General features: G+C 43.5%; 3 protein-coding genes across 4 annotated transcripts in view; 2 read left to right on the plus strand and 1 right to left on the minus strand.

Annotated features, from left to right (window-relative positions):
- Positions 1–1,813: 1,813 nt before the first annotated feature.
- On the minus strand, positions 1,814–9,626 carry ralaa (v-ral simian leukemia viral oncogene homolog Aa (ras related)). Its single transcript, XM_056433494.1, has 5 exons — positions 9,466–9,626; positions 7,430–7,658; positions 6,784–6,992; positions 5,930–6,104; positions 1,814–5,190 (listed from the first exon to the last, which is right to left on the minus strand). The coding sequence occupies exons 2-5, from the start codon at positions 7,541–7,543 to the stop codon at positions 5,068–5,070; spliced, it is 621 nt and encodes a 206-aa protein (XP_056289469.1). The 5' UTR covers positions 7,544–7,658; positions 9,466–9,626; the 3' UTR covers positions 1,814–5,067.
- zgc:111976 (uncharacterized protein LOC553663 homolog) lies at positions 9,383–15,673 on the plus strand. Of its 2 annotated transcripts, none has more exons than XM_056433493.1 (17): positions 9,383–9,467; positions 10,029–10,121; positions 11,185–11,260; positions 11,345–11,399; positions 11,525–11,651; positions 11,732–11,760; positions 11,883–11,954; positions 12,046–12,120; positions 12,791–12,867; positions 12,948–13,010; positions 13,114–13,234; positions 13,373–13,497; positions 13,675–13,796; positions 14,437–14,635; positions 14,753–14,848; positions 15,033–15,135; positions 15,239–15,673. In XM_056433493.1, exons 2-17 carry the CDS (start codon positions 10,038–10,040, stop codon positions 15,567–15,569), a joined length of 1,755 nt encoding a protein of 584 aa, XP_056289468.1. In that variant the 5' UTR covers positions 9,383–9,467; positions 10,029–10,037; the 3' UTR covers positions 15,570–15,673. The 2 variants fall into 2 exon arrangements, with proteins under 2 accessions (XP_056289468.1, XP_056289467.1); XM_056433492.1 differs by lacking the exon at positions 9,383–9,467 and adding an exon at positions 9,623–9,669.
- Positions 15,674–17,674: 2,001 nt separating this feature from the next.
- Positions 17,675–24,330, plus strand: part of si:dkey-192l18.9 (F-box/LRR-repeat protein 7) — a 29,344-nt gene continuing 22,688 nt past the window's right edge. Inside the window, exons 1-2 of the mRNA XM_056433818.1 lie at positions 17,675–18,103; positions 22,653–22,742. Coding sequence (XP_056289793.1) covers positions 18,067–18,103; positions 22,653–22,742 — 127 coding nt within the window. The 5' untranslated portion in view covers positions 17,675–18,066. The remainder of the gene's footprint in view (positions 18,104–22,652; positions 22,743–24,330) is intronic.

Below are 24,330 nucleotides of genomic sequence, written 5' to 3' on the forward strand. Positions count from 1 at the left end.
TTTCTTTTTTTTCTTCTTTTCACCACACCACATCCACGTTGTTTGAAGCCTCAAAGCTTTTAGAACCACAACTACAGTCATTTTATTGTTCTGACCACAAATCTAAATAATGATAATAAACAGTTTAAGAACAAAAGGTCCTCCGCTCTGACTCAGCCCTATAATGATAGTAATAACAAATATACATTGTCATTATATATAATATGGTTAAAGTCATTCATGAACCAACTTCCTTTTGTTTTGCCTGAACAGTCCTCATGGACTTTTCCCTGAATCTGTTCTGTCTCTACCTGTTTGTCACAATACTCATATTATAACTTCTATACATATTACATACCTGCCATAAATATCATGATACTCGATACCAGAATTCAATACAATAAAAACAATATGGTACCATAAATACGAGACTGGTATATTTATCTATAATAGTAATAAATAAAACATCTGTATGGTTCACTTTTTACAAACTTTTTCAACACTTAACAAATGGCAGTAATATTAGTATTAATACAGCAAGATATGAATGAAACTACATGGTTCCATCATAGCATTGATAATACACTATGAGGCCGTTAGTCTCTGACCAGATGATACACAGTTCATCAGGATGAGCAGCTGGAGAGTTACAGAACTTTACAGACTGAAACATTTCACTTCTGGCATCTTTTTATTTGTTTAGCCGAAGTCTCTAAAGCTGCGCCACTTCTCTCGCTGTGAGCTGCGCAGCGCAGTGTGCGCAGACAGCTCGACACGGAGCAGCGCGTGCGCTCTGATCGCTCTCTTAATGAAGTATCGACACTAAAAATATGCTAAATCACATCGTGTTTAACGTACGGGTACTTTGTTAGCATCGCTACACCGTGCAGCGTGACAGCAGCAGATGTAGCGGCTAACATTCAAGCTAACCTGAACACCCAAACGCTGTGGACATCTGAACGCTGATTGGCCGAGACGCGTCCCATCAAAGATGTTTTATTGCGAAGAGCACCACTCCACACTTTTCTCCGCGTCTCACTGCAATCTCAACGGCAGCGGGCCGTGACGACCCCCCCCCCCCCAAAAAAAAACTCTTCGGATCTCCACGATTCACGTGGATGACCTATTTTGAGTTCAAAACGGTGAATTTCACCGAAAGATGACAAGTTTGCAGGTATGTAATTAGTAAATACTGATATTACAAAAAGAAAAATACAAAAATATATAAGAAAATACTGAGACCATTAACACATTTACCCTTTTGCCATTTATTTGTCTAAACAATTTGACACCTGTTTTTAGAAACAATAATATATTCCCTAATTATCTGGACAATATTAAATGGCGAAAATTTACCGATTTTATACTGACTTCTCTTTGATTCAAATATATTCAGTGCATTGTGCTCTTTCCCACTATTAGAAAACAACAAATACTACACAAGGCTGTACTAGTGCTAGTGCTAGTGCTAGTAAAACAATGCTTCCCATTGTCATGACATTGGCATAACTGAGCTTTACAAGGACCATGAATGCAGCACAAAGAATCAGTGTGTTAAGCTGTCTGTAATTACATATATACTTTACATAACATCATTTTTAAATCACAGGAAAAAGATATATCGGAGAATTCAGTTACTAATGGTATAACAATCTTTGAATTCACCTTCACCTGATCGATGGAGAAGGTCGGGTTGCGCAGGTGGTGGCAAATATTCTGCATGTTCACAGAAATATGAGCAACGTGCAAAGTCCCAGAGGAGCCCTCTTCTGTCGGCTTTGTACCAAGTGGAATCATGATGCTTCACAGAAAGAATAACTGAACACACTTTGGAAAATGTTATTAGTAATATCCACTTTATTTGCAATTTTCAAGTAACTCACAAAAAAAATTTTTTTTTTTAAATGTAAGCTTCACCTCTTGCTTTAACAAACAGACAGGATACATTAGTGGTTATGTTCAAAATAAGTCAACAAGAAGGAGACACCGAGGCGATGGCATACATACAACCATCCAATCAGATACATGGATATGTACTCATTATTCCCAAGGGTATTTATATATATATATATATATATATATATAAACACATATATATATACACACACACATATATATATATATATACACTACCGTTCAAAAGTTTGGGATCACTTAGAAATGTCTTTATTTTTCAAAGAAAAGCAGTTTTTTCAATAAAGATAACATTAAATTAATCAGAAATACACTCTCTACATTGTTAATGTGGTGAATGACTATTCTAGGTGGAAGTGTCTGGTTTCTAATGAAATATCTCCAGAGGTGTATAGAGGCCCATTTCCAGCAACTATCACTCCAGTGTTCTAATGGTACATTGTGTTTGCAAATCGCCTTAGAAGACTAATGTCTGATTAGAAAACCCGTGCAATTATGTTAGCACAGCTGAAAACAGTTATGCTGGTGATATAAGCTATACAACTGGCCTTCCTTTGAGCTTGAAGTTTGTAGAACAAAATTAATATTTCAAATATTAATCATTATTTCTAACCTTGTCAATGTCTTGACTATATTATATATTCATTTGATAAATAAAAGTGTGATTTTTCATGGAAGACACGAAATTGTCTGGGTGATCCCAAACTTTTGAACGGTAGTGTATATATATATATAAATAAAGGCAAAACCAATATTCCAATACCCTGTCAGACAGTTTGCTCCTAGCTTTGTTTTAGTATCACCAATTGAATCCCACTGAAAACATTTGTGGCCGTATTAACGTGTCAGACTGTTATACGTGGATGTTATTAGAGTAAACAAGCACAATGGTGGTAGCTTCTGCATTTGCAAACGATGAAGACGCCGCAGCAGTTAATGCGACGGCCTGTCAGCGGAGGCCGTAACAGCCTGGGAGTCTTACTCTGTGCGTCACTTTGACCTCCAGGTGCTCTTCTATCACGGTGATTAGCCCTTAAAACATATGAACTCAAAACTACTATCGTATACATTCTGACGCGCCGAGTCACATGTCTTTAAACTCTAAATCTCTCTCTGCTGCTTTTCTGTTGACACGAAATGCCGCGGACATTCTTGAGCATTTCCCTTTTTTCCTTTTTACGATTATTATGACAAACAAAGCCTGTAATCAACGCCAGGAGTTATTTAGTGTTAATGTATTAAGCCGGAGAATCAATGGGACAATGTTTTCAAATATAAAAGCCGTGGTTCTGTGGTCAGACCTCTAAACAGCGTTAAAGCTCAAATGCTTTCCGCTGCACTTGCAGACACTGGTTTGAAAAGTCTCTACACTTTATATTCTCCTCCTCTTTGCAATTACGACAATCCCTTCTTCTTTTCTTTGCATAGACTCCAGTGTCGGTTGAGGAAATCCTTTTATGGAAATGGTGAGCCGTCGCTGTTGGCAACGCACGCACACACACACACACACACACACACGCATTCACTCTTCAAACTGGATCAAAGTAAAAAAATGTGGCAACAACCTCTAAATAGTGGTCACACTTTCACAATAAAAATAAGTTAGTTTAAATAAGTTAAAAGACAAAAAAACAAAGTGGCTCAGTCGTGAACGGGGGAACTACGAGAACGGAGGGGCAGACTTCACAGTGTGTGTTGGTCTATGCGATTTGAACTGCATCAAATAGAGCGTTTCGTATTCTGTCAATGTATTTCTCACTTGACTACGCGAGGAAACCGAGAGGCCGGTTACTCCGTCGAGATGCCGAACGCCAGGAGACCTTGCACAAAAGGTAAACGAGGTAGAATGTCAACAACCTTCAAACTCTGCGCATCACTGGCGGGCTTAGATTACAGGCAAACAGGATGCGGATAGGGAGGGGGGAGCGGGGGGGTAATTCACATTCACAATGGACAGAGAGGCAACAGTGATGCACTGTACATGAATTACTAAATCGGCCCCGTAGCCTTGCATTTCATTCCCCCGGCCGTTCACAATTAAAGTTGTCATTCACTTCCAGTAAATAAGTGGCCACTTGGTTGTACCAGCTAGCAGACTTCTTTGGTGTATGAGCGCAACCTTTTTTTTGGATAAGTACCACCTCACTTATACTGAGCCTGCATCTTTTTTTTTTATATTGTTCTTAAATTTCAACTATCCATTGATTAATTCCCACTTAAGTCCCCATTAGGAAATATATTTAAGTACATAGAAAAGTCGGGATAAAAATAAATAAAATGGGAGCCAGGAAAAAAGTTAAATCGGCCAAATAAAATCTTTGCACGACTGTGCGCTAATTTATTGGATCAACTTTGCGATGCGTTTAAAAAACAGCCGGTAAAGGACGTAGTGTTATGGAATCGCCTTTTCGTCAGGAGCACCAGGGATTCCTTTAAAAAGCAAAGAAAGTCGTTGGCCAAATGAGGTAAAACTTCTTTCCAGTGTTGCGAACTCATTTTCAGATTTATGGCGGGACGATCGATGTGGTTTGTGCATTCGACTCGACAAAGTGACGCGAAGGGGGGAGAGAAAGTCAACGCGAGTGCGCTTATATCTTTCACTAGTTGATATGAGATGGAAAGAAAAAGAAAAAGTTTGAATGCAGATTTTTTTTAAAGAAAAAAACTTGAAGAATTAAGATGTGAAAACAACAAACGTGAATGGCGTCAAATTTCCGCTCTTAGTCGCGATCTTTTCCATTAAAATGCTTCATAAAGTCACGAGTGCAACCGACATTTCCTTGGTGGCACTTGATGGATTCTGGGTCGACACGACACCGAGTCCGTCCACTTACACGTACGACCCGACTTCCCTGTTTAAACCTCGGCTCCGACGCTCTCTCGTCTCTTTTCTTTTAAAACTGCACATCTGTCTGACTACTTCGTACACGTCAAACTTCACAATAAAAGGTTCCGTAACATTTCGGGGCGTAGCCTCTTGTCAAGCTTAGGGCCTAAATCAAAAAGTTAGAGCTTTAAATGGAGTATGGGGTGCCACCTTACTAATTCCTGACACTCGGTCAGATGTCCTGTTAGCCAGGAACAGGAAGTCATGGTCAGGTATGGGCACAAAATAAATGCAAAAGTCAGAGAAATGTATATGTACATCAGCAGCTACTCCGCTCACGTCCGCCACTATAAAATACAGCATCTCTCTCGAATTCGCTTGACCAAACTTTTACTTTTCTTCTTCCCATTCTTCTCTTTGCTGTCCTCCATTTTCCTCGCCCGGATCTCTCTCATCAGGTCAAAGAACACCTGTTAAGGAACACAAAAGAAAAAGAAAAAACAGAAAATCGTCTCCCTTTTTGCACGATATCAACGAGGTAGACGTTTGAAAATATTCCGCGCGAGTCGATCCCATGAAGCCAATGCACAGATACGAATGGTTGCCAATGACGCAAATATCGCAGTCGCGAAATCTTTGCCCCGTTCGTGAAAACTCGACGGCGAGTTGCGAAAGCTAATCCGCGTTGACGCTCCGTCCCTCATCACTGACATCGTAGTATAAGTATAAAGCAGAAATAGTGGTTATTACCTTCGCATTGAAAATGCGGAAGGTTATGTTTTGATCGCCGTGAATTTATTTATTTATTTGTATGCGTGTTACTCGCATAACACAAAAAGTATTAAACCGAATCGCATGAAATTCGGTGGGATGATTGGTTATTATCCGGGGAGCATTTGATTAGATTTTGGGATCAATCGGGTCAAAGGTCAAGGTCATGAAAAGGTAAAGATCTTCTTTTTACCATAGCACGGTCAATTTGTGTCCAATTGGCATGCAACTAATGCCAACATGTTCATAATTCAATGCCCAATCTTGTGATATGCGAAGGTATGCGCTCTACCGAGTGCCCGTTCTAGTTTCTTCTGTGGTGGATGGCGGAAATGATAACAGTTTCCACGGAGATAAGCCACGCTCCCTCTAAGACGCGAATAAACCGCAGCTTGCGGGGCTTTTGGTGTGAACGCAGCATTGGCTCGTCGACCGTACCTTGTCGACATTGGCGCGGGTTTTAGCCGAAGTCTCCACGTAGCACACGCCCCACTGCTCGGCGCGGGCCTTCGCCTCGTCGGCGCTGACCTGCCGCCGGTCGTCCAAATCGGACTTGTTGCCAACCAAGAGAAAGGGCACATTCTCGTCCTCCTTCACTCGCAGAATCTGCTCTCTGCAAAAAGAAGAAAAAAAGACATACATTTTTACCGTCGCATTGAAAATGCGGAAGGTTATGTTTTGATCGCCGTGTATTTATTTATTTATTTGTATGCGTGTTATTCGCATAACAAAAAAAGTTTTAAACCGATTTGCATGAAATTTGGTGGGATGATTGGTTATTATCCGGGGAGCATTTGATTAGATTTTGGGATCGATCGGGTCAAAGGTCAAGGTCATGAAAAGGTCAACATCTTCTTGGATCGCATGAAATTTGGTGGGATGATTGGTTATTATCCGGGGACCATTTGATTAGATTTTGGGATCAATCGGGTCAAAGGTCAAGGTCATGGATAGGTCAACATATTCTTTTTACCATAGCACGGTAAATTTTTATCCAATTGGCATGCAACTAATGCCAACATGTTCATAATTCAATGCCCAATCTTGTGATATGCGAAGGTATGCGCTCTACCGAGTGCCCGTTCTAGTTTTGTTTGTTTAACTACTTTGCTAAAGTGAACGAGGTAGAATTCTACAATGCGGTTGCCTCTAATGATGTTCCACCATGTCAAAACAACAAACCTATATATTACACTTGCATTTTCGGAGGGGGAATATACATAATGGTCACAGTCATTACATTCTAATGGATGCTGGACTCTCTCTCGATGAAACATGCTGTGCTACTGGACCTGAAGTCGACCGTCGCTGCGAACGATTCCAGTTCCGTGATGGAGAAGACGCAGAGGAAACCCTCCCCGCTGCGGAAGTAGTTATCTCGGATGGCCGCGTAGTCCTCTTGTCCGGCTGTGTCAAGGATGTCGATCTGCACCTCCTCCCCGTCCAGCACCACTTTCTTCCTGTAACTGTCTGCTTTGGTGGGCTCATAGTCCTCAACGAACTACGAGGAGGAGGAACAAACAAAAACATTTACCAGGGTTCTTACACATTTTGACCGAGGGATTTCCAGGACTTTTCCAGGACTTTTAACCAAATGTCCATGACCAAACTGAAATCTCGGTGTAAACATGAACATTTTAGAAAATGTTGCGTATTGAGAGCGTACGCCGGCTTATATTTTGAGCGTCTTTCTTTAAAAAACATATTAATTATTTCAAACTCGGCGTAAATGAACATGTGATTAGAACAAATTTCCATGACTTTTCCTAAACTTTGATGATTTAAGTTTTTTCCATGACTTTTCCAGGCCTGGAAATGACCATTTTAAAATTCCATGACTTTTCCAGGTTTTCCATGACCGTACGAACCCTGATTTACGTAAACAACTGGGGTCAAATTGTGCAAACGAGTGAAACTTTCCCGCTTCGAGTTGCTCACCTCGTCGTACATGAACTGGAGCGTGAGGGCTGACTTGCCCACCCCGCCACTGCCCACCATTATCACTTTGTGGAGGGCCAGAGAGTTCTGCCCTTTTGGCTTCGCGGCTGCCATGGCTCTGGGTGCCGAGAGATCCGAGTGTGACAGGTAGAAGGTTCAAGGTGAGGGGGGAAGGATTGTGAAATGAAGGCCGGAAAAATGCAACAATAATGGGGCCGGATGATGATTCCTGGGGAAGAAAAATATTAATCACGAGATGTTTTTTCAGCATCATTTACGAGGCTCGAGATTCAATTTGTGCAGTTAGATTGCGAAGACGTCACTCTGTCTCACAGCAATGAGATACAACCAGGAGGAACTGCCATTACACTGTGAATGTAACATTAGTGCAGGGGAATAGTCTCTCTTCCTGGTTAAGATGACAGCAAGATAAAATGTCTTAATGAGCACCGGCACAAGATTGATGCCTCGAATGAAATGTATAATCTTTGTTTATCATTATCACGCTTCTCTGCGGGAAGAATATGTCCTTTAATGTAGCTTTTAATGCACACTGGCGCTTTACTTTTTCTTTGCTGCTTTTATTGAGAGAGAAAATGTCTTTACAGGAAATAAATATCAATATTCAGGCAGTGTTTTACCCGTACAATACGCAGCAGATATAATGTGGATGATCCAAACAACAACAAAAAAGATATCTGCATGAACATGAAAGTTTGCAGGGGGAAAAAGGCCTGTGAGGAAAGAGCATTCAGTTTTTCATATAGATCAGCAAAAAAAGAAAGAAGCTGCCCTGTGAATGCAAGGCTATTTTTGCAGCCAACTTTCACTTGCTGGATGTCAGAAACCATCACACATACATGTGCAAAGCTGCGGGAAGATACTGCTTGTGTGCATCCTTTGAGCAAAACCTGAACAACATTACTGAAATATGGATACGTAGATTTAATTACTATAAATCATGAAAAACAGGAGGCAAATTCCTCTAAACCAAGAGGACCCTGTGAAAGCCATTTAGCAAAGAAATATTTATTTATATATATATATATATATTTTTTAAAGCTTCAGGCAGTAGTTCCCAAACTTTGACAGGCCTGGATGAAATTTGACATACGCCAAAGCCATTTAGTGGTCAGTTCCTCCAGACTGGACAGTGCAAGAAGAAAACCATGAAGTGTGTGTTAATGCTCTTTCCCCTTCACAGGGCCACACAGACCTCTCTGGGCAGCAGGGATATAAAGATGGGAGTGCAGCCAGCAGCTCATTATACAAATTAACAAAAAGGGATTGTATGCACTAGCGTTAAGTCAACATGACGATTCAGCACAGGAGTAAATGTCTTTTTTTTACTTTATCATAACTATTTAATTCCACTCCAGGAAATATATATATATCTCTAACAAATACCACGTCGTCTGTGGAGCATATAGCCATCTGCGTTTCTGTGAGTCATCACTATAACCGCTTAACTAAAGCATAACTCATTAAATTGGTTAGATAACGGTAATTACTCGGGCACGTCAACACCCCGATACGGCCGTCTGTACTTTCTCCTTCTCGCAACAGACCGAGTGAAATCACCCGCAGCAACACGGAATACTCTTATTAATCATGTCAACTTATTAGCAACGTGACATGTCAACACAGGTGAACTAGCTCGCAGGTAGACCAGGTTACATGAGGGGGGACGGTGCTAGCTCATTAACCGACCCAAGCTGGATAACGTCACTGGACGTTAATTAACGGTTGAGAGGGTTTGGCGTGAAAGGTAGCGGCTCACATAACGCATTAACACACACACACACACACACACGCCCTTAAAATCGGTAACCCAGCAACAGATGTTCGGTCGATCCTCGCGAGCCTCAGGGTGACCAGACAGGCACAAAAAAAAAGAAGAAGAATAAGGCTAGCGAGCGATAACGAGCAGCTAATCTCAACTAAATGCTGCAACGTAAATTAAATTAAATAAATAAATTAAAAGAGAGCGAACGTGACGTTACAAGCGCAGCATCCGTGCTAATAATATCACCTACCGGTAAATGTAGACGGCGTTCACCTCGGTGCGTCGTTTGGACTGAGCTAGCTGCTCGTTAGCTCATGGTTAGCTCCCCGGCTAACTCCCGTAGACTTAGCGTTAGCGGCGGTGTGACTGCGCGTCCTGTGGGCTCGGCTCCGTCTGACAACGCCCGCCCGGCTCAGAGCAAACAGGCACGGCTCTGCTTCTCTTTTTTTTGTTGGTGCGTGTGAATGTAAACACCAATTTCTGACTTATAAAACATAATAATAATGACGTGATTTCATAAATAAGTTTGCAGCTTGGGTTGAACATTAAATACCAGGTTTGAGGGCAATACTATTTATTTATTGGCGTATCCGCATAACTGTTGGCACGTTTGTTCAGGTGCAGACTATCAAGTCCGCAAGAGTGACTTTCAGGAGCAATGTAATGTTGGTTTAAAACGTGTGTGTATATATTAAACAAATAACAAACGAAATCCAGATTATATTCTACGTTAAAATGGAAGAAACTGTAATATTACAAATGTAAGGGTGTGGATGTTGTAGTTTTTAACGGCTGTTTTTTCTCCTTTCGCAGGCTTTAGTCATGGAGTCCATCATCTCCAAGCTGCACTTAAAATTTGCAGAGAAAACGTGGAATGAAACCTTTCAGCTCGTCCGAAGATGCATGGTAAAAAAAATAACAAAATTCCACATGAACACCACCTCTGTTTTCATCAGCCCCCCTCCCTTTTCTTTTCTTTTTCTTTCTAAATACCACAATGCAATTCATGAATATCACATGAAAGTCCTGAGGTTATTTGAAGGTATGTCCATGTGTTAGTTATATGCAGGGGAAGGGTGATGTTTGCTTAAAGTTATTAGACCAATTACTGGATGACTTCTCTTATTATGATGCTGTGCTGCAAACCAGGAACTGGTGTGGTAATGCACTAGGCATGAGATCATCTAACCCGCAACACACTATGTCTTTGTTGTTGGACCATTTTGAGCACGGACGGTAACTTGGACTCTTTTCAACCACTTGGTACATTGTATAAATCGAGAGCCTTATTGAAAGAAAACAAGGTTTTTAGTTTTTTTCATCGTTGCCTTCTGGCCTTGGCTTTATTGCTATAATACGTTTGACACTGTCTTGTTTTTGGCAAGACAATCACCATTTGTCCTTTCAGAAAGATGCTCCATCAGCAGATGTGTCAAGCTACAAGATGAGGGCCAAAACACGCATAAAGCTTCACATATTCCCACGTCTGCTCCGCTCCAACAAAAGGCTGCGAAGTGTAATAATGTGTATTTAGCGCAGCGATAATAACGTGTGTGCTCGAGGCTGTGAGAGGGTGTGTTCGTTTTCTTTAGATTTGCCATGGGTGGAGCGGCCGGATAGATAATGCTTTTGGATTAATACAAAGTGGAGCTCGGCAGTGGTCAGTCTCTGGAGTCTCTCGAAGAAGCGTGATTAGCTAGTGGTCTGAAGTGATGTGTGGTCCAGAGGGGGGACGAGGCAGCGAGGGCTGTGGACCATGCTGGACTATGCGGATGTATCTTCACATTCCTGCAGGTTGTCTTTTTTAAAAACACATCGATTCCAAAGTTCAAAGCAACCAAATGTCCCTCTATTCCATTGCACTGCAGTGGTGTAATGGGATGGGCTGGGAGGACCAACGACTGTTTACACAAGGGTGACTTTGCCACACAACCGGTCCATTGTTTGCTTGTTTCGTCCCTTTGTATAGGACAAACCCAAAGATAAATCCAAACCCTGTATGCCGCTGGTTCGATCACTGGAAAGGCTCCAGGAAGTGGTTCATGGTAACCCAACGACATCGTATTCAGAATGTATTTTAGTACACGTATGCCATGTAGCGTGTGAGTAAGTTGGTCTGTTGGTTTCAGTGTCCTCTATGAGCACCATGAGGTCCCGTCTGGAAGTGATTGCCAAACAACAAGGGTATAAAGTCCTTTTTTAAAATGTTTTTTTAATCAACAAGAGCCTCATTACGGAGCTTATTTTTGCTCGTCATATAACGCGGTGGCACGCATTGTCCTCCCACGTCGCCTCTCCGTCCTCCCTAGAATGGGCTTTCACGTCACCGAGGCCACGTGCTACCTGACAGGCGATCTGTTCTACCTGGAGGTGGTGCTGCTGCCGTGCGGCGGGGCGGAGGAGGTGAAGGTGGCTCCTCACGGAGGTGCCCCCGCGGTAAGAGGACTCCGTTACCGTGCACATTGCTTAGTCTCCCGTCGCTCTGCACCATGATCACAAATGAGATTGTCTTGCAGCCCAGCGAGTCCTTCCTCCGGCTGCTGAGGTAAGCGTCTGAGCGGCGGTAAATAACACATGATGTCGTTTTGCCTGCCAGACGAAGAGGACCGTGCTATTTAAATGATTGTTTTTCATGCCGATGGGACTGCTTTGCTTTTCATTGTGCAGGGCCAAATTGTTTGTCGAGTTCTCCGTGAAGTTGGCCGACCTCTTCGCCCAGTACCACATCCCCGGGGACATGTAACCCTCCTCTTAAAACGTGTGATTCAACCCTTTATAATGTGGGGCCTCATGCAGTCATTTAACTACGTGTTTTGTTGTTGTGTTTCAGTGAAATGCAACTGAAATTGTTTGCATCTCTGCAATTTCTCGGGAAAGACTTGCAGCAAATATCACAACTGCCGAGGTAGGCGACATAAAAATACAAATGTCCCAAAAACATGTTCAAGTAAGAGCAGCAACGAACATCTCGTTTATTTATTGATTGCTTTGTGATATTAGACTCCAGCTTGTGAAATATTAGGACTTGCTGCTTGTTTTCATCATATTATCTAGTAAATTAAAGATGTAAGCTTTCGACTGCTGTGGATAAAATGTTTATATTGAGTTTTGGGAAAATGTGACGTGATATTTTTTGACTATTCCGACTGATTGAGAAAATAATCCTCAGATTAATAATGGAAATAATTATTTGTTGCTACCCTAATTACCTTCGCATTGAAAATGCGGAAGGTTATGTTTTGATCGCCATTTATTTATTTGTATGCGTGTTATTCGCATAACTAAAAAAGTATTGAACCGAATCGCATGAAATTTGGTGGGTTGATTGGTTATTATCCGGGGACCATTTGATTAGATTTTGGGATCGATCGGGTCAAAGGTCAAGGTCATGAAAAGGTCAACATCTTCTTTTCACCATAGCTCGGTCAAATGTTACCCAATTGGCATGCAACTAATGCCAAAATGTTCATAATTCAATGCCCAATCTTGTGATATGCGAAGGTATGCGCTCTACCGAGTGCCCGTTCTAGTTTAAAATGTGAATCAGTGCAGATTTGGTTTGTTTCTTAATTCAGCGTGCCAACGGACTCGGACCCCCGAGTGGACTTGATTAACAATGGCAGAATGGGGTATCTGATCCCTGGAAAAGAAGGTATACGTAACAAGGAGAAGCAAAAACACAAGTTATGCACACGTCTGTTTCTTCAGTTCATATCAGCCGTATCCCTTCAGATTGCCCCCTGACGATCCAGTTCTATACCACTCCCACTGATGAGATGAAGACCTCAGACATACGTAAGATGCCAAAGCTCCTGTCAAGCAAAATGAATGCATGAGCCTCATCCACCATCTTTAAAGGGCCTTAACATTTATAATTTCTCCCCTCTTCTTCTTGAAGACATGGCCGCTACAGAGGCGCTCGTCCAGGCCGCCCAGGTGGCCGTCAGCGTCAGCGAAGTGACTCGCGAGCTTCAGATGGCCTCTGTGCTCCAACAGCCTCCACAGCTGGATCCCCACGGGTGACATGTTGCTCCTTTAAAAAAAAATCTCCTACGCAACCGGATACTCTTCTCGTCTGTTTTGCATCCCCGCAGGGAAGAGTCTGTGTCGGTGCGGGTGGTGTTGACGTGGTAACACTTGTTGTCGTGTTGGTACAGTCGCCCCGTGTTCCTGCCGCCGAGCGAGGCGCCGCACGAGACGCTTCCCGCCTGCTTCCTCCTCAAACTGCAGCCGGCGATGCCGATGACGTCGTCTTTTCTGAGCAAGCTGAGTCCAATTACAGGTCGGTGAGAAGATGACAGAGAATTCCTGAAATGGTATAATGCCTGTTCAACGATGTAAATGACTTTGTTTTGGAAAGAATATTATAAATTCAGATTATTATTGTTATTTGATTGACTGTCCCATAAGCATCACCCCCTCTCATGCTCTGTTGATCCCCCTCTGGTTTATCTTCCAGATGTGGCCATACCAGATGTTGACCTGCAGTGGGCACCCTTACCCAAGCTTCTGATGGGACGTTCACCGAGTTCAAACGGCACTGGAGAGCCACGAGATGAGCAGGATAACATTTTTACAGTGGTATGAATGTACTTGATCGTTCAAAAGTGTGGGGTCACTCAGACAATTTCGTGTTTTCCATGAAAACTCACACTTTTATTTATAAATTTAATTGCAAAATGAATAGAAAATATAGTCAAGACATTGACAAGGTTAGAAATAATGATTTTTATTTTAAATATTAGTTTTGTTCCTCAAACTTGTCGCTCAAAGGAAGGACAGTTTTATAGCTTCTCTCAGCAGCATAACTGTTTTCAGCTGCGCTCACATAAATAGGGTTGTAAACGTTTTTCTACCCCTCCGTTAGTCTTCTAAGGCGATAACACAATGTACCACAAGAACACAGGAGACGGGCCTCTAGACACCTCTGTAGAGACTTCTTTAAACACCAGAGAATACTCATTTACCACATTAACTATGTAAGAGTAAGAGTGTATTTATGAATAATTTAACGTTTTCTTCATTACAAAAAACTGGGCTTTTCTTTGAAAAATTCGGACATTTCCAAGTGACCCTAAACTTTTGAACGGTAGTGTATAATATGACTGACTGACTGACTCACGTGTGTGTGAAGCTCAAGAAGAAAGCTAACTGCGTTCACTTGAAGCTAAATAATTCAAGCTGTACTCAACGACATGAAAGGAATCCCTGGTCTTCCCAGCCTCTTCCCGGTGGTGTGATGCACCGTTATGTCCTCGCCGGAGCTGCATGGGAGGGGCCCGCCCAGAGAGCCACGGTGGTGGACAGCATCCCCTTCACCCACCCGGCCCACGTGCCGGCCCTACTGGCGCTGCTCCGGCACCAGTGTGCCATCAACGCACTGCTGAGCAGCTGCATCGCCTCTCCGTGCGACGGAGCAGGTACAGGAGACGCTTCCTTTGAAATAAAAAAAATACAAATTGGCACGAAGTCGTGCAGAAGTTGGCGGAAAGAGAAAAAAAGCGACGTGTTGGTTTGCTGATGGATTCTGCTTCCAGGTTTGGTTTGCGACCTGCACTTGGAAGTCCTTCCGGAGTCCGAGACCAGCTTCTCCGTGACCTTCCCCCGACCCGGCACGGACTCGCTCGCTGTTTGTGAGCATTTCAGAATCCACGACAAAGGGCCTCGTTTATCCGATGGGTTTGGGATTTATTTTTTTATCCCGCGGCGCTGTATCATTTTTTAAGATAACTGCAATGTAATGACACGAAACAAAAGCTGACTCGTGTGGTTTTTTTTTTGATGCTTTCTTCTCCTTTTTTTCTCCCCTCGCCACAGTGCTGGTGAACGTCCGCGATTCTAACCGGATCACCTGCACTTTGTTCGGATCAGACACCGGGGGTGCCTCCACGGAGGAATACCTTTCCACTGTCATGCAGAGGTACGGAGGAAGACTGCTCCAGGCCTTCATCAGGGGGGAGAATCTGATTTGAGATGATGATTAGCAGCAGGACGCAGCCTGATCTCTCCCGACGCTGCCGCAGGTCCATGTCCGTCCCCGTGGCCTTGAAGGAGCTCCACGGCAAGCTGGAGGAGATGCCCGTCTCGGCTCCGCCTTCACCCGGCCGCCCGGCCGCCGCGGAGGCCGAGAGCGACCACACGGCTCCCTCGTCTCCCTCGGTCACCACCGTGACCGACGGCGACGGCGCGACGCCGACGACGGCGTTCTCCCAGAGTGCCGCTGCGCCAGAGGACGGCGTAGCTGTAACCGCGCCCGCATCCAAATCGGAGCTCCCTCCCGAAATACACCCCAGTCCCGCTGTCGACCCCGACCCGCCGGCCCCCGTGGATGTTTTCACACCGGAGGACCAATAGCGGCCAACCGCCGGCGCCAAAAAACTGTACGTGTTGACACGCCGCGGCGAGATTTAAGCCTCTTTTTCTTTTTCTTAATAAATGTTTCGGTTCTTTCACGCATGACATAACTCGTGTTTGGTCATTTTCTGGCGAGCTGGAGATGTAGCGGCGGCCGGACGCGGTCCAGCGCGGCAGGGCGCCACCCGGAGAGGTCTGAGGTCTGGCCTCGGATAGCCAAGTGAAGTGGACCGGCGCCAATCACACGCAGTTCAAAGTGCATTCTCGAAGGCTCGTAAGAGGATAGGAGTACAGAGAGCGGCACTTTGCAGTAAGAAGACGCCGAACGCATAAATAATCCCAAGAGGGCTCGATTAGGATCAGGACGAAAACATTACACACTTGTTTACCCACTTTTTATACAATAAAGAAACGGCAGTCGTGGAACTGTAGGAGTAAACTTTAGAAATCGAAAACGGTCGGATATATATTAGTTTCACGGGGTGTACCAGTACGGCTCCCAATATACAGCAAAATACCCGATAGCATACTATTATTATATATAATTCCTCGAAGCAAAAACGGCTGTTTGCACTTTTTAAGAGCAGCCAATGTGCGACCTTTAGCTTCGTTTGTCTGGACGTGAGAGAGAGAGCTTAAAATGTACCTCTTTGTCTAAGTTTAACTTGCCATGGACTCTATTTAAAAATGTTCTAAATGTGGAAGTTTGTTCTGTCATGGAGCTGAAAGCAATGTTTGAAGGAATTTGCTTTAAAAATAATAGTTTTTTTATACTAGGTTTTGCAAGTCGAGTGACATTTGGAACATTTCTCAGTACTTTTTTTAAAACTTCACCCTTTACAGACATACTTAATATTGTAACTCCAAGAAAATAACCACAATACAGGGTCTTTTTTAATCTAAGAATTTTAACAATTATTCGTCTGACTATCGATGTTATCGCAGTTAAATAAATGTTACACGGTACTCTAATGAAAGAAAATGTGCCCGTGACATTTTATGAATACATTTGTGGTAAAAACCAGAGCGGCTTTACTAATCTGCGTGTCTAATTGGAGAATGTACGGACCAAAGCGCCTCGCCGGAGCTCTCGGCCGAATGCTTTTAGAAAGGAATTTCATCGTGTATCCAGAATATGAAGTCACCTGTCGACGGCAGACAACTGGTTTTGTCCTGCAGCTTTACTTCCAGATATCCGGTGACCTGGACGGCGGTTATTCATAGACGCATTCCCCCATGTGAGGCTGAACCTTTCTCTTCTGTCGGCTCACGTCCTCCCAATGTCTGAGAGGCCGCGTGGACTCCACTCTGAAGGCCTGAATACTCTTAAAAGTCACACCTGGGATGACATCATGCTTAAATATTAATTATGTACCTGAAGGGGTGTGAGGGGGGGGGGGGGTGTAAAATACTGGGTCTGCTTCCATTATGTCAGCTTTAAACTGTGTTCCACTGGAGGGGGGGGGGGGGAGTACATTTACCCAAGTGTTGTGGATGTTGAGGTACTTTACTTTGAGTATTTCTGCCACTTTATGTACCGCTACACACTTCAGAGGCAAATGTACTTTGTGTTTGACTTGTACTTTTACCTCCAGTCACAGCATTCAATAAGTACTTCAGAAACAAATGTACTTTGTATTTGACTTGTGTACTTTTATCTCCAGTCGTACTTCAGAGGCAAATGTACTTTGTGTTTGACTTGTACTTTTACCTCCAGTCACAGCATTCAATAAGTACTTCAGAAGCAAATGTACTTTGTATTTGACTCGTGTACTTTTACCTCCAGTCACTGTATTCAATAAGTACTTCAGAAGCAAATGTACTTTGTATTTGACTCGTGTACTTTTACCTCCAGTCACTGTATTCAATAAGTACTTCAGAAGCAAATGTACTTTGTATTTGACTCGTGTACTTTTACCTCCAGTCACTATATTCAGTAAGTACTTCTGCAGAGACCGCCTGAGTCTCAGTGTGACGTCGGCTTATCTTCCTCTAAACATCCAGCTCTCCCTCCCCTGGTCTGCGCTCTCTTTAAATCCAGAGGAGGAGAGCTCAGAGTCCTCCGAAAAGTTGTCTGGCCTGATAAACAGCTGCTTACCATTTAGACCACTTCACAACAACAACAAACTTTTCTCTGCTAACTCCTCTTGTTCGGGATCGCGCGCGTGTGTGTCTGTGCGCGTGCACGTAGCCTCCGCCGCTCTTTGTCTGTGGATGTTCAGAGATAGAAAGTGTGCACCGCTGGAAGGCTCGAGGAGTGCGGACTCCCTTTGCGTAATGCTGAGGCGTCCCGTGCTCCAACATCTGGATTAACTATTCTCAGTCGGAGCTCGCGGCCCGACACGAAGCAGCTCTCTGGCTGTCTCGTCCTTCTTTACGGAAAGACGTCTGCTGCCCTTTTTCTTTTCTTTGTGTGTGTGTGTGTGTGTCTTCTTCCTCTGGAATTTAACTCCTTTTGATACACCGAGTGTGGCGCATAGATTATGTATTCTTTAAAATGGGTGCGAACAATGGAAAACAGTATGGAAGCGAGGGTAAGTGCTCCAACTATACACCACTTCATGCACGTTTCATTGGACATCCATCCACACAGGAGGACGTTTGTTTTGTTCTTTATGTATGTATCAAACTAGACGCAACAGTGTCTCTCATAAACCCCCCGAAAAACAGAAATCAATGTGCATTTTTTAGGGGGCAGAGGGGGGGGGGAGGGTCTGCAGCTTTCTTGAGTGTGTCCTAGACATTAGTGAGCCAGCTTATAACTTGCACTATCCCCTCTAAATGTCCCCAATTCCCCCACAAGGTATTCTGCCTGTCTAGAGGTGCACGTGGATCGACCTGCGTCACATTGAGCTTGCAGCATCTTTTATTTTTTATTTTAAATGCCATATTTTTTTTTTTTTTATTAAAAAAAGATGTGCAACGTTAATATTCTTCGTACATACAGAGTGACATCTGGTGGTCGTGTTTAAAAAAAACACTTGTATACAATTTGAAGTTCAGACAACAACAAAAAGACTCTTCCAGAAACTCTCCAGAATAATGAAACTTACATTATTTGTATTAAATGTGATGTTTTTGACTAAGATTTGAATGAAATAGTCTCCTCTCATGATGAGTCATTCAGTCGGTTCATCACCAAGAAGCTTAATATATGGATGTTTCTGCAGGTTGGGTGGAGGCGGGGTCAAAGGACACCAGTGTTTGGGCATGTGTGCACTCACTCAGTCTTATCTCGATAAGAGCCAACTCCACAGATTTTTAAAAACCCATCTGTTATTTGATTCGGCAGCCATGTTGTGCATATCGGTCACCGCCATATGATCTTTGTGTAAACAAAAACATGTGGAAGACACCCTGGAAATGTTTCAGAGCTTTTATGGACACACATCCTCCTCACATGGTTTCTTCTGGGGGCCACATGTACAAGCACTTCCATAAATAGCCTAATTTCGTAGCTCAAAAAGTATTTGACATTAATCGGTATTGAAGCTACTTGTGAAGAGATTCTCATCATAAAAATACAAATATTCTCCCCGATTTCTTAACGAAAAGCAATAAGCAATATTAAAAAATGAACTTTTTTTTGCTCTATACTTCAAATATCGATGTATAAGACACATAAAGTAATAAGTAGCTGATGGAGACTGTCCATCTCGTCATCACCATCACGTCACGGGTTTCACCCAACTGGAATGCAGCTTAAATCCCTTTTAATGTGTTATTCTTTATGACAAAAATCCCTATCAACTGACTCCTTTATACTAATATTATGACAAAAGCTCCAAACATTGATTGATGAATGATCTTAGACGGACAGTCCGACTCACCTTCACCGCTATAGGCGTAGTTAGACTGTCAGAATAAGATATTAGTCTCGGTATTACACTACCTCCTCTCTCCCCCGCTGTCTCTTCCATCTAATCTCCAACATAACTTACTCAGGAGAAAGAAAAAAGAAGAAAAAAACTGTATTGCGACTCCTCCGAGTCCATTATTTCGGTCTCCAGAGCGGAGATGTTTGTATAAATAAATAACATTCCAGTGTGCTCTCCTTCTAAGTCAATAACTGCGGAGAAAAGATTGGAAGTCACGATGTTAAAAATAACAAGTGGAGCGGCTCCACCCGGGAATCACGCCATGCCAGGTACTCCGACAGACTCGAGTCCTCCTGGAGCTCGACTTGCAACATACCAAAGTTTTTACGCCGGTCTTTTGTTTTATTGCTCTCATTCGGGGTCGCGGGCATTCGTCAGGTGGGAAATATGTGAGTTTTTCTTTTCTCCTCTTAGTGATTCTCGAGGTCTTGCTTCTCCCTTCGCTGCAACGTGAAACACAGGCCGGTGGAGCTGTCGTGGAGCCGTGAGCTCGTTGTTCATGCGATAGCTCACGTTTAAAACCCGTCATCCTCTTGTGAGTTCACAGGGATGGATTTGATGAGTCTGCGGTTTTCATTTGTGTGTGGTTGAGTTCAAGGACACGTGAAGCGGGCCTCTAGCAAGAAGAAAAGTCACGTTAGGTGTTGCTGTGGTCATCAGATGAGGGTTTCAGAGGTTTCATAGCGGATCTATGTGCATTAAAAATTGCTTCAAACTGAACGAGGTTCAACAACACACGCCAAATGTCAGAGGTGAACTCTTGAGTGTTTGAGCGATGACAGAAGATAGATCGGCATTTGAGCTTTCCATCCCAGGGTTAGGTCTGCTAGGATGCCAGCTAAACATCTACATGTCTGCCTACTGTTTGTCTCACTATCAAATAAATGAAGTTGAAACAACAGAGTAAAATGTCAGTTTGTCTAAAGTCGAGTTTTCAGGCAGAAACACGTTCTTATAGTTTTCATTCTTAAAACACATTTTGCTTAAAGCTGCACGAAACATTGCAAAAATGCAAATTGAAAAAAAGCTTAAAAGTACAAAGTCAAAAAACATGAAACACGTAGAAGAGCCGTCAGGGAGGCTGACCGCTAGCGTCGTCTTAAGTGTGTAAATACACAGCACCTATTGATAAGATACAGAAAATAACATAGCACCTTAAAGTTAAAGTCCCTAAGATTTCATTTGTGGTTGATTTGGTGAAGCTACATTGGAAACAAACAAACAAAAAACGAACTCATCTTGGTTCCAGGGCTGCATCTAATAAATATAGTCATCATCCACTAATCAGCCGATAGATTGATTCACTTTTTTGTTCACGAAAGTCAGAGAAAAGTTTTAAAAATGTCCCTCAGAACTCGAGGTCACATTCCTTTTTCAATCGTAGAGGAGTTCGGGAGTCAGCGTGTATTCTCAACGGAGAAGCTGAAACTGGAGAATATTAGCATTTAACCAATCAAACAAAGATCAATTATCCAAATGGCTGCCGATGAATTTCCGATCGATCAACTCGACGACTAATCGTTGCAGGTTTAGCGGAAAAGTAATTTTTTAGAAACGCGATCTGATTTCGTGCCGCACGCGGTGTAAAGTCGAGATCGGCGGACTCTACGACGAACAATGAAAAGAAATGGTATTGTTTGCATTCCGTGTATCAGATGTGTGATTGATTCCATGAGAACCCGGGGGATTGTTTCCTGCATCGTATTCATGACATCAGCATCTGCGTCTCCGGCCGGCAGCTCGGTTACAAGTGCAGAACTCGGCAGTTCGTCTCCCCGCATCTGTTTTCAAGTGCGAATCCACCATTAATTACACACTGGTCACAACTATGCAGCAGCGCTCCGCCAACACAATGTTATACGAGCACAAGACAGGAAGCAGGAAGCTTTCCCCACAACTTGCCTTTCCGTGAAAAGACAGAAAACTAATTGGCGTCGTGCCGCTCCGCACATGGAGAGGACGAGGATCCGGTAACCGGAGGGCTCGGATATTAGAAAAGTGGAACCGCTGCGAGCGCCTCGTGAATTTCTCGAAAGCCGTTTCTGGAGGGAGCCGTGCAGCAGATGTGTCGGCTCTGTGATGTCGTCCGCAATTCGGCTGCGTCGGCTTTGAAACGAAAAAATGACATCATGCGCGTCGGTGTGCGATCGCGTGTCTTTCGTGCGGCTCGACATGGAGTCACCGGTTGCGTTTTTCTTTTCATATTTACTGCCTATTTCGGGTGACTGCCCGGTTTGTTTAGGTGGCCGCGCTTGACGTCCACGTGGGTGTGACGGTTTTGGGCATACGTCTTCGTGCATGGGGGGGGGGGAAGGCGAAAACCGCAGAGCTGCATTTACGATCTAGTGGTTAGTTATTCTGGCGGATGAAGGAGATGATAACGGTCTTTACGGAGACGAGACACGGAGATAAGCCCCGCCTCTCGTGCAGCGTCTCGACGCTCATGGCCTGAACACGGCGAACGGTCGAGCGAGTAAACTCACGCGTTTTGGGCGACGCGAAAAATAGTTTTGCTTTTGGTGTGAACGCACCTTAAGAACGAGCCGCTGATCACACGTTTAGTTTGAATCATTTATCAAAACAACTTTAATCTTGTGGTGATTTTGGCGGCCCCTGTGGACAGAAGCGGTAGTGTTTTTATTTTTTTCACAACGGAGCCCCTTTTTTAAAAGAAAATCACTCATTTTACTGCAACAGGGTCTGTCAGTCCTGGTCCTGGTTCTCCCGTGCCTCCCTTTTCACCAGTGGGCCGGGCAATCCGCTCTCGGGCTCCGGCAGCGTGGCGTTGGCGTTGGCTCCCAGCGGAGCCGAATCGGGGGCTCGGTCCACGGGGGCTGCGGAGAGGCCCTGCTCGACTTTCTAGTGGTTTTGTCCAAACTTTTTTTTTTTTTTTAAATGGACACAAACCGGCGGAGACTTCGTTTCACATGCCAAAGCCGAACCGTTCATCCAAAAGCCAGGAGGAGGATAAACGTCACGAAAGTGATAGATTTATATTCCCTTCAAACTTCATACGTCCTTACCCTATTACATGCATCATGAAACACTTTATCTCAGGAATTAAAGCGTAAAAAGTGTTTCCCCTGATGTTCACAGGCCGTGCGGAAGGGGAAAGAGAGCGATAAATGGTAACTGCAGTTCGTGGTCTCCGGGTTGTCGTCCTGCGTCTCATGAGTCGTGTGTTTTCTCCCCGTCTCCCCTGCAGGTAAAGGGAGCTCCAGCATCTCTTCTGACATAAGTTCGAGCACAGATCACACACCAACCAAAGCTCCGAAGAATGTGGCTACCACCGAAGGTAAGGCATCTGGTGCTCATTAACCAAACTCCTCCTCCTCCTCCTCCTCCTCCTCCTCACCCATCTCCGTCCTCCTCGTCCACTTTTCTGTTGCTGCCTATTTTTGGAGAGAAACCTGCGTAACCCTCAACTGAAAACAAACTCACAGCTCCCATCAGATAGCCGATGGCTTTTCTTGGGCTTTGGTTTGAGCAGAAGGAAAAGAAGAAGAAGAAGAAGAAGAAGAAGAAATAGGGAAGAAGAAGAAGGAGGAAGAAGAAGAAGTTAGAAAAGAGGGAGAAGGAAGAAGAAGAAGGAGAATGACCACAATAATAAGAAGGAAGAAGAAGGTGTAGGAAAAAGGAAATAAAAGAAGAAGAAGGAAATAGAAGGACATAGAAGAAGAAAAAAGACCAGAAGAGGAAGAAGAAAAAAGACCAGAAGAAGAAGAAGAACAAGAACCAGAAGAAGAACAAGTAGAAGAACAAGAACTAGAAGAAGAAGAACAAGAACTAGAAGAAGAAGAACAAGAACTAGAAGAAGAAGAAGAAGTTAGAAAAGAGGGAGAAGGAAGAAGAAGAAGGAGAATGACCACAATAATAAGAAGGAAGAATAAGGTGTTGGAAAAAGGAAATAAAAGAAGAAGAAGGAAATAGAAGGACATAGAAGAAGAAAAAAGACCAGAAGAGGAAGAAGAAGAAAGACAAGAAGAACAAGAACTAGAAGAAGAACAAGTAGAAGAACAAGAACAAGAACTAGAAGAAGAAGAACAAGAACTAGAAGAAGAAGAACAAGAAGAAGAAGAAGAACGAGAAGAAGAAGAAGAAGAAGAAGAGGAAGAAAATAACACTTTTAGGCTTCTCATTGTAAAAGAATGCTTCTCTGAACCGACGGGCTCAAAGCGTTGCCAGGGAGGGAGGTAGGAGAGCTGGAGGAGGCGTAGGGAGTGAGAAATGGAAGAAGAGAGCTTCACCTTCGGTTGCTGCTCCTCTCCTTCTCGCCTCCTTCTCGCCTCCTTGCCCGGGCAACCTTCCAACTCCTCTTCGTCGGGAGTGTGTGTGTGTTGCGCGTGTTCACCGCGTGCTCGGTGCGATGCTGCAGACACACGGCTGACGGATGCCTCTTGACGCCCCGTGTCAGCAGCTCTGATACATTTTTAACTATCTGTCAGTCAAAGTCGGACTTTAAAAAAACCGTTATTCATGAGAACAGATTAAATCTCAGTCAACGCTCATAATGCAGCGCGTCGCCAGGTGCCGTGTGTCTCCGGGAGACCTTGAATTTGAGCGACTGCTCTGAAGGAAATCAGCGTTTGTTATGACGGACGTTTCATTCACTCGTTTAGGATTTCAGACCTCATGGTGCCCGCCGAGCAGTCGTTTCACGAAGCTTCAATTTTAATGATGAACGGCGGTGTCGAGCAAAACCGGCTCACAATATGAAGAATCATCATTTCCCCTCAATCCAAAGAATTTGACAGGTTTTTTTTGTTAGAAGGGTTAGAAGACTCCATATTTGTTTGAGACAAATATATATACATATATATATATCTACATACATATATATATATATATATATGCAAAATATATACACATATATATATATATAC

Source organism: Pseudoliparis swirei, chromosome 16 (genome assembly GCF_029220125.1).
Source record: "Pseudoliparis swirei isolate HS2019 ecotype Mariana Trench chromosome 16, NWPU_hadal_v1, whole genome shotgun sequence".
Taxonomy (NCBI): Eukaryota; Metazoa; Chordata; class Actinopteri; order Perciformes; family Liparidae; genus Pseudoliparis; species Pseudoliparis swirei.